This window comes from Populus euphratica, unplaced genomic scaffold (genome assembly GCF_000495115.2).
Source record: "Populus euphratica unplaced genomic scaffold, PopEup_1.0 scaffold1770.1, whole genome shotgun sequence".
In the NCBI taxonomy this organism is placed as follows: domain Eukaryota; kingdom Viridiplantae; phylum Streptophyta; class Magnoliopsida; order Malpighiales; family Salicaceae; genus Populus; species Populus euphratica.
Genome location: NW_011501630.1, coordinates 24,220 through 37,026, shown reverse-complemented (window position 1 = coordinate 37,026; position 12,807 = coordinate 24,220). Strand labels below are relative to the sequence as shown.

The window sequence follows — 12,807 nt, the reverse complement described above, 5'->3', positions numbered from 1 at the left end:
GGGTATAGGAAATCGATACTTAACTGTTATTTTGTTGATAGCACGACTATCCATACACATCCTCATGGTACCATCTTTCTTTGGTACAAGCAAAGTAGGTACGGAACATGGACTAAGTGATTCTCGAACATAGCCCTTCTCTACAAGCTCACCAACCTGCCTTTGAATCTCTTTTGCTTCTGCTGGATTACATCTGTATACTGGTCTATTAGGAAGTGAAGCTCCCGGCACCAAATCAATTTGATGCTCAATTCCACGAATAGGCGGTAACCCTTTAGGTAATTCATCTGGAAACACATCTTTAAATTCTTCTAGCAATTCCTTAATCTATATTGGTAAGTCCAGTCCTTCTACTTGTAGCAATTGCTTTGCCCAGATCATGAAAACAACCCCCGTTGAAGCTAATGCCTATTTGATATCGCCTTTTTTGGCTAACAACAGCCCCTTACGTGATTGCACCTCCTTTTGTTGGCTTCGTAACTAATCCTCTCTAACCTGTTGAGAACTCAATGGTAACAAGTTCACCTTCTTTCCATTCAGCATGAAAGAATAAGTGTTCTTTCGTCCATTGTAGGTCACATCCTTATCAAACTGCCATGGACGACCCAGTAACAAATGGCTAGCTGACATCGGCGCAACGTCACACAAAATCTCGTCATGATAGGTTTTAATGGAAAAGGGCACAAGAACTTGCTTTGTCACCCGAATCTCCCCATTCTTATTCAGCCATCGCAAACTATACGGTCTGGGATGTGGAATGGTAGTTGCTTGACCGCTTTTTATGATCGGCTTGTTTTAACTCGCAAGTGCACGAGTGTGCGATGTAGCAATTAACTCGGTAAGATCGAGGTCATATCCACAGAGAGCTAGATTTGGAAATTAAGCTAAGTAACAAAAAAAACTCAAGAGAAATTAAATTAACAATAACTTGGTTGAAAATAATTGATGGATTTGTTTTTAAAGATAAAAAAAAATGTAAATTGATTTTAAATGACAAGAAAAAGTAAGTCTTGGTCCAAATCAATTTTAATGGTGATGTATTGGTGATTTCTTCAACATATATAAGATAACTCAACCTAATATCAACGATGGTGATATTAGATCGGAAGATATTACAATGAAGATTAGAAAGATAAAGATTGATTATTGCTTAAGAATGAACAAGTACTTTCATATTAAGTAAGACATTGAATCAAGCAATCTCTATACCAAAACTAAAGTTTGTGCATAAAAATTCAAGATTATAACATTACCTAAATGATTTCTAAAATTTCTTTACAATAATAAATCATTCATGAAGAAAATAAGAAGATAAACATTAAGATTCATTCATATCCTAAAGAACTCACCTCAATCACCATTATCCTTGATTTGGATCCAAGAAAAAGTTTAGCCAACCATGATTATATATAAGAACACTTCAATAAACATGAAAGAACTTGAATCCAACTGAAATAATAAGTTTTACAAACTAAAGAACCGAAATCTATAAAGAAGAACACAATACAATTTCAAAAAAAATTCGGACACAAATCTAACTCTAACTTTGGACAGCAATTAGACCCTCTTAGAAGCTTTTTTTCGAGAAGTCTATTAGAGAAATATAGTTATAGGAAATTCTGTCACCTTTCTAGATCATTAAAGAACAACTCATTTGGACACCTGAGTCAAAAGTTATAGGCAAAACACCGAAAGGTGTTCTGAAAAATCAAATCAAGACAGCTTTACAACTACTTTGGTGCACGTTTTTCTTCCTCATTTATGAGGTGTCTCCTTCTTCTTTTTGACCCAAAATAATGTTAAAATATCCCCTCCAGCTTTCCATCCATGTGCTTGCCTTCTTGGATCAATGGATTACCCAAAATAAATCAATTGTTATTTGTTGTGTGGACATGTAAGATCATGGATTGTGTTTGGGTTGATTTGAAGGTTGATTTGGGGTTGATTTAGGGCTGATTTGGGGCTGATTTTTGGCTATCATATAAATGAAAGGATTGATTGATGACTTGAAGCACTTAAATTGCATGGATAAAGAGATGGTCAAACTTAGAGAAGAGATGTCGGTGCAATCCAAACCGGAACACTGTTTGGTAATTGGGTTATATCTAGAGCTACAGATCTCAAATTTAGGTCCAATTTATATGGATTGAAAGGTAAGATATAGGTCCACAACTTTTATATGGAACCCAAGATCTAAAAAGGCCATTAAACTTTGTCATTCTGAAGCATGTGGAAGTTATTTCTCGTCAAAAAAGACAGCTACAAAAATCTTTCAAAATGGATTTTATTGGCCCACCATGTTCAAGGACACGCATGCATTCTGCAAAACTTGTGAAAATTGTCAAAAAAGTGACATTGGTTAAAAAGTTTTGTTTTATGATTCTCAACTCTATGCACTCCCTAAAGAGCTAAGATTAAGATGGACCAATCCTTATGGGGCCTGTGATATTGAGAATTCAATGAATGACAATGATTTTAAGAAAAATGGACATCGTTTGAAAGCTTACTTTGATAATTTTCCTAGTGAAAATGAATCAGCTGGTTTGAATGATCTTGTAGATAAAGGTTGATTATTTTGTTTTTCTCACAATTTTTTTTTTTATGTTTCTTTTTGAGTGATTTTTGCTAGTTTCTCTCACCCCGGTCAAATGGCGGACAACGGTACTCCGTGACTTAAGTCGGTTCTTTCAGTTTCCCACAATAACTGATATTTGTGTATATATTTGTGCAATTCTTTGAATCTCTCTTCCAATTCTCATTTGAAAATGGACACTAATCTTGAAAAATTGAAAAAGTATTTTCCCGCTCTGCCTCAGAATGCGATTACAAAAATTTACCGTGCTAGATGTGCAAGATTGAGATTGTTAATGAATCATGGAATTCCTGAACATATTCGCTGGTTGATTGAAGCAAAGGTCCGATTAGCAGGTGAGTCCTCTAACTTCTTCATTTCACACATGCCTGGAACAGGTAAAAGCACTTTTGCAAAGAAGCGTCGTGCAAAACGACTGGATGTCTGTCATCGATGTGCTAGATGGACTTGTAATACACAATGTCGTTCTTTAGGAATGGTATCTATAAACCGTGAAGATAAAATACAATTAATTAAGGATGGCCTGAGTAAGGAGTCTTTAGATAATCTTCTATTGACTCTTGAGACGCATCCTAGTGGAGATGTGCATCGTGCAATTCATGATTTATGGCCACTATTTCATAACGAACATGATCGACTTAGTCTTGGGAATCTGACTAAAAAAGACCCTGTTTGCCAGTTTTTAAGAAAACTGGATGGGAAGCCTATCCCCGACCCATAGAGGGCGTTTAAGCCGTTCTTGGACGTAAAACCAAAGGGAAGATGTGAGCCACAATCACAACTACCTGTACATACACATGCTTTTTTTCAAAAGTAAATAAATAAATAAATAAAAAGAGAGAGAGAGTGTGTGAGACTCCAGCTGGCCTATATATAGATGTTATGATTGCCTTTCTAATTGCTCATCTATAAAACCCTCTTTTCCTTCCTTTCATTTCTACTCAACCCATACATTCAACAAATACAGAAGTGTGTAGAAATGGCAAGTTCCTCAAGTCATCATATAAGAAATATTTGTGTTTTCGGTGGATCTAGTCCTGGGAAAGAAAAGGAGTTTTTAGAATCAGCAAACCATCTTGGTCAGGTGCTAGCTGAGAGAAAGATTCATTTAGTGTATGGGGGAGGCAGTCTTGGGTTAATGGGAGGTGTGTCAATAGCTGCATTTTTAGGAGGTAGTCAAGTTTTAGGAATCGTCCCTGAAGCTTTGGCACAAGGGGACATCATTGGAAAAACAATTGGAGAGGAACTTCAGGTCTCCACAATGTCGGCTCGAATGAATGCAATGTTTAACCATGCTGATGCTTTCATTGCTTTACCAAGTGGTCTAGGCACATTGGAAGAGATCTTTCATATTTCCTCTTGGGCTCAATTGCACATTCACCATAAACCCATAGGTTTGTTAAATGTTAATGGTTATTATGATAAGTTGTTGTCTTTTCTTGATCATGCTGTGGAACAGGAATTTTTAACATCTTCTGCACGACAAATCATAATCTCTGCTACTACTGCTGAACAATTGATTGACCAACTACAATCTTTCATTCCTGTGATTGATCCTTCCGTGAGTCGTATAAATTGGTCATCTAAGGAAAGCCGTAAAAAGCTTAGATTGGATTTGAGCCTTCATTTGTGAATTTTTGTGTCTTTTGGTTTTATTATTATGTTTTGTTATTTCTTATTTTTGTTTCAGTGTGTTTCAGGTTTTGTCAGTGTTCGTTATTTCAGGTGATATCTTTTATACTCTATCTTTCTACCTTAGAACATTGAGGACAATGTCTCGTTTTGGTTGGGGGGAGAGGGTAGTAGTTGATAAAAAAAAAATTGTTTTTCATTTCATAAAGCATGTGCATAATTGTTGTTACTAGGATGGCAGAGTAAAGGAGTTCTTTTGTTAAAGTGACTCTTGAGACGCATCTTAGTAACCATTCTTAACAAGGTCTATTATAATACTTCCTGAAATATTCAGGTTTACAAACTCTCGTATTGTTACCGCTTAATTCTGCTCATATACTTATTTAACATGTATTCTTAAACCTTAATTTACACACACACACTTTAACATATGATTGTGGGTTGCATATTGGATTATTACATTATTTATGTTCTTTTGTTAAAGGTAACAACTAAGAGAAAGGGATTGTATATAATTAAAAAAAAAAGAAAAAAAGAAAAAAAAATGATGATAATAAAAATGTAGATAAGTTTGGTTTCGTAGCCTCCCTAACCTAAGCAATTAAGCTCGAAGGGGTGTTTTAACACCTAATACCCTAAAGTCAACTGACTTGGGAGCTATTGGCCCAACGCTTGTTACATGGGTTGAGGAGAAAAGCTTAAGGGAATCAAACATTGCACTATCTACATATCAGTATCTGCGACCCGAGTTACTAAGCTCGTAGGGGTGTCTTAACACCTAATGCCCTAAGACCAACTGGTCTGGGAGTCATTAGCTGAAAGCTCGTTACATGGGTTAAAGATGCATGATGTTTTTAAAGTATATGTATATAGAGTTAAAAAAAAAAAAAGACAAAAGACAAAAATAGTAATCCCAACCCAAGGAAGTTAACCTTAAACATTTGAACAAAAATTTTGTTTTCTTCCAAGAAAAGCCCCATAATTATGTGTTGATACATTGGGCCCAAAAGAAAGGTTTATTAATATCTTGTTAAGAGGTATTGAGCAGATATATAAATTTAATGAGAGTTTGTTTATCTGGATAGACTAATGGAAGTTAAATGATGAATACCTTACTTTGTGGAATATACAAATTGTTTTTCTATTTTACGCTTTGATTACTAGGGACTAGCAATAAGCTGGTTGGGGGGTGTGATTAGTACTTAAAAGTGCATTTTTATCATGGTTTTATATCATCATTTTGCACTTGAAGTATCAATAACTCCTTAACTAAAATATGTTTTATAATAATGTATCTAATAATATAAGATACCTATAATTTGTGGTAAATGTCTATTTTTAATGCAGGCCTATCACATAAATGAAAGGATTGATTGATGACTTGAAGAACTTAAATTGCAAGGATAAAGAGATGGCCAAACTTAGAAAAGAGATGTCGGTGCAATCCAAACCGGAACACTGTTCGGTAATTGGGTCATATCTAGAGCTATATATCTCAGATTTAGGTCCACTTTATATGGATGGAAAGGTAAGACATAGGCCTACAACTTTCATATGGAGCCTAAGATCTAAAAAGGCCATTATCAAGTCCAAATCGTAGCAACAACAAAGAAGCCCGAATCTGTCTTCCAGCCCGAGCACTGTTCGGTATTTTGGCCATATCTAGAGTTCTAGAAGTCCAAATGAGCTGAATGTTTTACACAAGAAAGCTGAGACAATTGGCTACAACGTTCATGTTTGCAACTGGCTCCAATTTTGACGTTATCAATGACGTTTTGGGCAGACAAGAGAAGATAAGGATTGTCACCAAGTCAAAAGTTGGCCACCCACTTATCAATTAGTCATCAAATCAATAGTTCCCAATTTTGGCCTATAAAAGGAGGCATTTGCCATGCATTTAGGCATCTTGGTTTCCAGATCAAGATCATGCTCTTCCTTTCTCTCTTTGTATTTTTTATGCTTTGTTTTCATTAATATTAAGTTTATGCCTTTCATTTCCTTTCCTTTACTTAGTTAACTTTTATGTTCTTATTTTGTTTATTTATTTTCCTTTCTTTCATTATGTCTAGCTAAGTTAATTATGTCAAGGTGAAAAGGTTATACTAATGGTGTAAGAATAAGTATAGTGTAAACTTAATATGGACTTTAATGTTTGATACTAACATGTTTTATATTTGTTATCTTGTTCACTCTTTAATACTTTGCTTGTTAAATGACTAATCTTGATTTATGTTGTATAACACTTGGTACAACAAATGCTTGGCACTTTCATAGCCCATAATGTATGGTATAACCGACACCTGAGCTATGAAAGGAACTTGATTTGTTGTTAACATAAGTTATAATCATGAATGCTTGACGGAATTTACAAGTAGATTTGTTGTTAACATAAGTTATAATCATGAATGCTTGACGAGATTTACAAGTAGTAGCATTAATTGAATAAGATGACTAATGTAATCATGTTAACAATCTATAATCTCATTGGAACCTCCTTTGTGTGTGGTTTCCAATTGAATAATAAGAGTTTATACTATACTTGTTTGACATACCATTAGTGGAACCTCTAACCTTGACATTTGTTATTATTATTGTTTAATCCTTACATTAATTTTCCATCTCCAAGTTCTTATCATCTTCTTCTTCTTCTCTTTCTTTATTATTATTATTATTATTATTATTACTACTACTACTACTACTACTACTACTATCATTATTATTATTATTATTATTATTATTATTATTGTTATTGTTATTATTATTATTGTTGTTATTGTTATTGTTATTGTTATTGTTATTGTTATTGTTATTGTTATTGTTATTGTTATTGTTATTGTTATTGTTATTGTTATTGTTATTGTTATTGTTATTGTATTATTGTTATTTATAATTTGTACAAATAATCTCCCTGTGGTTCGACCCCGGTCTTGCCGGGTTATTTTTTACTTCGACACTCCTGCACTTGGGAGAAGACATCAATCTTTTAGTCGTGTCAGTATATATTATAAAAGTGTCAAGTATTTGTTATACTAAGTGTTATACAACATAAATTTAGATTAGTTATTTAACAAACAAAGTATTAAATAGGGAAAAAGATAACAAATATAAAACATGTTAGTATCAAACATTAAAGTACATGTTAACTTTATACTAGACTTATTCTTACACCATTAATATAACCTTTTCACCTTGGTATAATCAACTTAACTAAAAATAATGAAAGAAAGAAAAATAAATCAACAAAATAAGAACATAAATAAGATAAAAGTTAACTAAGTAAAGAAAAGGAAATGAAAGGCATGAACAAGATATTAATGAAAGCAAAACTTAAGCATTACAAAAATATAAAGAGAGAAAGTAAGAGCATGATCTTGACCTAGAGACCAAGATGCCTAAATGCATGGCAAATGCCTCCTTTTATAGGTCAAAATTGAAAACTATTGATTTGATGACTAATTGATGAGTGGGTGGCTAACTCTTAATTTGATAACAATCCTTATCTTCTCTTGTTAGCCCAAAACGTCATCGATAACATTAGAATTCGAACCACTTGAAAACATGAAAGTTGTAGGAAATTATCTTAGCTTTCTAGGAAAAAAATGGAGGTCATTTGGACTTCTACAACTCTAGATATGGGTCAAACACTGAACAGTGTTCGGGTTGTAGGACATATTCGGACTTCTTTGTTTTTACTACAATTTAGACTTGAAAATGACCTTTTTAAATCTTAGGCTCTATATGAAAGTTGCAGGCCTATGTCTTACCTTTCCATCTATATAAAGTAGACTTAAATCCGAGATGTACAGCTTCAGATATGACCCAATTACCAAATAGTGTTCCGGTTTGGATTGCACCGGGATCTCTTTTTTAAGTTTGGCCATCTCTTTGTCCTTTCAATTTAAGTTCTTAAACTCATCAATCAATTTCTTGATTTATGTGATAGGCCTGCATTTAAAATGAATATTTACTGCAAATTAAAGGTATTTTATATTATTAGATATGTTATTATAAAACATGTTTTAGTTAAGGAGTTATTGATATTTCAAGTGCAAAATGATGATATAAAAGCTTAATAAAAATACATTTTTAAATATTAATTAAAAGTCTTATTACTTTTAATTAATATATAATTTTGTTGTCATTTAATATGAGAGTTAACTTATTGAATAAAATTAAATTTCTTGAAAAAGTAGAATCCCACAATAAGAGGATTTAGTAAAACATAATTTTAACGTTTTTGAATTATAAAATAAATGAATGTTTATTTTCAACTATATTTTATTTGAAAAAAAATCTAAAAATAAGTATGTTTAGCAATTTAAATAATAAAAATAAATTATGAATTATGAATAATACCATTCAAATATGTTTAAAAAAAATATATTATTTTCTCATTCTTAAGTTGTGTTAATAAAACTATTTAAAAAACAAGTGTGAAGAAAGGAAAGATTTAATGGTGGCATTATAATTTAATAATTTTTTTCTAAAATATTTTCATCTTTCCAGCATTGTTAGTTATTTTTCTTATTGTAAATTCTTTTATTTCATCTTAAAATATTTTTGATGATCAAATCTTTTCATACAAGTCAAACATTAAAAAAATAAAATAATAAATAATAAGAACCCTATTTAACGAAAACATATATAAAGGACGCCTAAAATAACATAAACATTGGAACAAATTGGAATAATATACGTAGAATTCTAACTTGGGTATCTAGCCAGCAAACAAATCCACCAAAATTATTATATTCTGTACCTAACAGCATCCACAGGTTCTCCTTATTGTCAGGTACTCTTTTTTCTTTTCTTTTTCCCCCCACATTGCGAAGCACTGTTTTATTCTTTCAGGTGGCAATACCAAAGTCCCACCTCGGCACCCTACGGAATACAAATGTCCAACACGTGGCATTTTCTAGTTTTGCATAATCATCCACTCCTTCATGTGTCAAGACCACCAAAACCTATCTGTGATGCTCGAAATGTTAATATTAAATTTTAGGGGTTTAATTCAATTAGTTGGTCGTGAATTTATTATTTAAAAATTATTAGTTTAAATATTATAAATTTCATGTTATTAAAAATTTATATAATTATTAATTTAAGAATCTTAGATAATTAATTAAGGTGTGTAGTGTATAAGTTAATCCAAATATTTATAATTAAAATAAAAAAACTTGAAGAAAAAAAAGTAAGAAATGAAAATATTAATTTTGAAATTAGAAAGTCTAACAAAAACAACATGTAGCAAAGGAAAAGAAATGGAGAAGAATTAATGGTGAGTTCCTTGGACCAAACGCATCTAATTTTTTGGTTTAGGTTCGGGTGTAGAGGTTCGGTGGTAGACTTTTATGCCCAAAGATAAGCACCTCCCACACCCCATCCACCACCCACCACTACAATTTCCTACCCCCACCTCTCTCTATCTCTGTCTCTCTCTCTCTCTTTCTGTGACAAAAAGCTCTCTTTTCTTTCTCCAAAACTGTCCATAGATGATCATCAATGATCAAGAAACCACTGTGAGAGAAATCAAACCCAACATCAGAAGAATCATGGTAATTATAATTAATTGGCTACCACTAGTGCTGTATCTCACATTTATGTATCTTGTTGGGAGTATCATCTGTAATCAAGAAATAGAACTCAAGATTAACATCAAACCACATACGTATGTATGTGGTCTGTGTCCATCTTGTGTTTTAATTATTTCTTGATTACAAATGGTGCTGAAATCAAATCTATGTTAATCTTGTTTGAGTATATTATAGGGAGGTGGTGGTCCTGATGATGTTGATGATCATAAAGAAGATATCAAGTGGCCACCATGGCTGCATCCACTTCTTGAAACAAGCTTCTTTGTTCAATGCAAGCTTCATGCTGATGCTCACAAGAGTGAATGCAATATGTATTGCTTGGATTGCATGAACGGTGCCCTTTGTTCTGTTTGTCTTTCACTCCACAGTGACCATAGAGCTATTCAGGTATGTGCAAAGTGCTAAGGATTTTATTCACCATTCTTTTAAAGTAGCAATACACAAAAACACTGCAGTCATCATGGGCACTGCTCTTCTTCCCAAGATATCCCCATGTCTCTCATCTAATGATATGTCCAAAATCACATGAACTTGCATCGGTTTCAGCAATGGCACGTGTCTCTTTGATTTGGAGTGTTCAATCCTGAATCCATGGCTTTTTTTTAATTGAGACAAGGGCATCTAGCACATGATTTTTTTGTCTATTATGGTTTAATCAAATTACTCATTGATGGCATTGTGTCGTTGTCTTCTTGTAGATAAGGAGGTCATCATACCATGATGTGATTAGGGTATCTGAAATTCAGAAATACTTGGACATAACAGGAGTCCAGACATACATTATCAACAGTGCTAGAATTGTGTTCTTGAATGAGAGGCCTCAGCCTAGGCCTGGTAAAGGTGTTACCAACACTTGCCATGTCTGTGAGCGTAGCCTCCTGGATTCCTTCAGTTTTTGCTCTCTTGGTTGCAAGGTAAAATACGCCCGCACATATTTCCTTTTTTTTTAATTTTTATTTCCACTCCTTTGCTTTTTTGTCAACTGAAATTTTAATCAATATTTTTCTTTTAATAGATTAAATTAAATATTTTGCTTTTTTCTTTTGTCTTACTTCCGTATATGTTGACTTTGTTTAATTTTACTTGGGAAGAGAGTTGATTCACTTGTGCGGAATATTTTCACCCATGGAAATTAAGAGCTTTATGGTACTTTCTTCTTGTCAACACTCCGCCAGCCCCCTCCCCCCTCAGAAGTTAATGGAAAAACATTTAATTCTTCATTTATTTGAGGAGGTGGAGGAGAGCCCGAGCCTTACAAACTTCCAGTGTAGCTAGATCAAATAAACCTAGCTCGATCGATTTGTCTTTTCTTATTAAAAGAAGGTCCTTCCGCTATAATTACTTTTCTCATGCTCAATATCGTTGTGCCAGTTGTAATTGAATAACATTGCAGATTGTTGGAACATCAAAGAATTTTAGGAAGAAAAAAAGGTACAAGGAGATGGATGGCTCAGACACTGAAGAATCAATGAAAGGCATTGGCAACGGAGGTGCTAGAAGCAAAGTACAAAGCTTTACACCATCAACCCCACCTCCAAGTGCTATGAATAATTATAGGACTGCCAAGAGGAGGAAGGGAGTTCCACACAGATCTCCAATGGGAGGATATATCATAGAATACTAGCTAGTGATGAAGAAGACTACAGCAAATATATCAATATAGTGGTGACCGACTTCCATCAAAATAGAATATTACTACAGCAGACTACCTGAAGTTATTACCATCTTATATATTATGATCAAAAGCATCACTGTCTCTTTATGCTACTAAGCTGCTGACATCTGAGCCTTTGTACCTTGAGGCCGGTGTTGGGCACAGATCAAATGTTCTATATATTTATTTAGAACAAAAGAAATAAGTGAGATAGGGAGATACAGCTGAAATGAGCAAAAGAAGCTGGCTATGGTAAGATATATGGCAGCATGAGTAGGGCTTTTATTTTTTTTTTCCCAGCTTTATTACACTAATTTGTCAACTTCACCATGTAAATATTGGTTTGTTGAGAGAGAGTAATGTACTGTAAAAAAAAAAATGAATAAATGGGAAGTGCATATTGTGTTGTTAATTATGGTGCCTGCCTGGCAGTGGTTTCTCGTGATTAATTATTGGTTAGTGTCCCTGATATATATATATATATATATATATAGAGAGAGAGAGAGAGAGAGAGAGAGAGAGAGAGAGAGAGAGAGAGAGAGAGAGAGAGAGAGAGAGAGAGAGAGAGAGAGAGAGAGAGAGAGAGAGAGAGAGAGAGAGAGAGAGAGAGAGAGAGAGAGAGAGAGAGAGAGAGAGAGAGAGAGAGAGAGAGAGAGAGGAACATAAAAATATGTTCTCTGAGCTTTTTCTTCTTCTTTCTTTTTTATCTCCATCTTTCTTATCTTATAACCAAATATTTGTTGTTATCCTTTAAAATATTTTTTAATTTTTTTAAAGAAAATGCATTTTTTAAGCATTGTCTTACAATTTAGTTTACATTGTTAATACAATATTTGAGTTTTAATGTTTAATTGTTATTCCATTTTAAAATATTACAAATTGTATCGCATAATTTAATAATTTTATTAGAAAAGAATCTAATTGTAAATAACAAGATTATAAATGGCGCATATTTTAATTGATATAATATGATAAAATTTCAAATATTATATAATGTATTTTAAAGACATTTATCTCATATTAAGTTTTTTTAATATTTGATGTATATAAAAAATTATTTAATATATATAATATTAATTTTCTAAAATTAGTTTAAGTAAAAATAATAAACAATAAACTTAATTATCATAATTTAAGAATTTTAAAAAAAAAACTTGTTAATATTTCAAAATTTTGTTTTATTAGTTACACACATGACAAATGTGTCTATTTATATATATAGGTGGCAATTTAAATTTGTATTTCGTTATAATTTCTAGGAATCGTTCCAAGCTTAATATTTTATTGAAAGCATGCAAGTGTGTTTTTTATATATATAGGTGGCAATTTAAATT

General features: G+C 32.7%; 1 protein-coding gene across 1 annotated transcript; it reads left to right on the top strand.

Moving 5' to 3' along the window:
• The first annotated feature begins 9,595 nt into the window (after positions 1–9,595).
• On the top strand, positions 9,596–11,888 carry LOC105118189 (uncharacterized). Its single transcript, XM_011016079.1, has 4 exons — positions 9,596–9,780; positions 9,994–10,206; positions 10,518–10,733; positions 11,213–11,888. Exons 1-4 carry the CDS (start codon positions 9,718–9,720, stop codon positions 11,441–11,443), a joined length of 723 nt encoding a protein of 240 aa, XP_011014381.1. The 5' UTR covers positions 9,596–9,717; the 3' UTR covers positions 11,444–11,888.
• The last annotated feature ends 919 nt before the right edge of the window (positions 11,889–12,807 follow it).

Bases quoted from the DNA above. Each gene is read 5' to 3' on its own strand.
- LOC105118189 (XM_011016079.1), top strand. From the start codon at position 9,718: ATGATCATCAATGATCAAGAAACCACTGTGAGAGAAATCAAACCCAAC. The intron at 9,781-9,993 runs GTAATTATAATT...AGTATATTATAG, and splicing joins CCAACATCAGAAGAATCATG to GGAGGTGGTGGTCCTGATGA. The intron at 10,207-10,517 runs GTATGTGCAAAG...GTCTTCTTGTAG, and splicing joins GTGACCATAGAGCTATTCAG to ATAAGGAGGTCATCATACCA.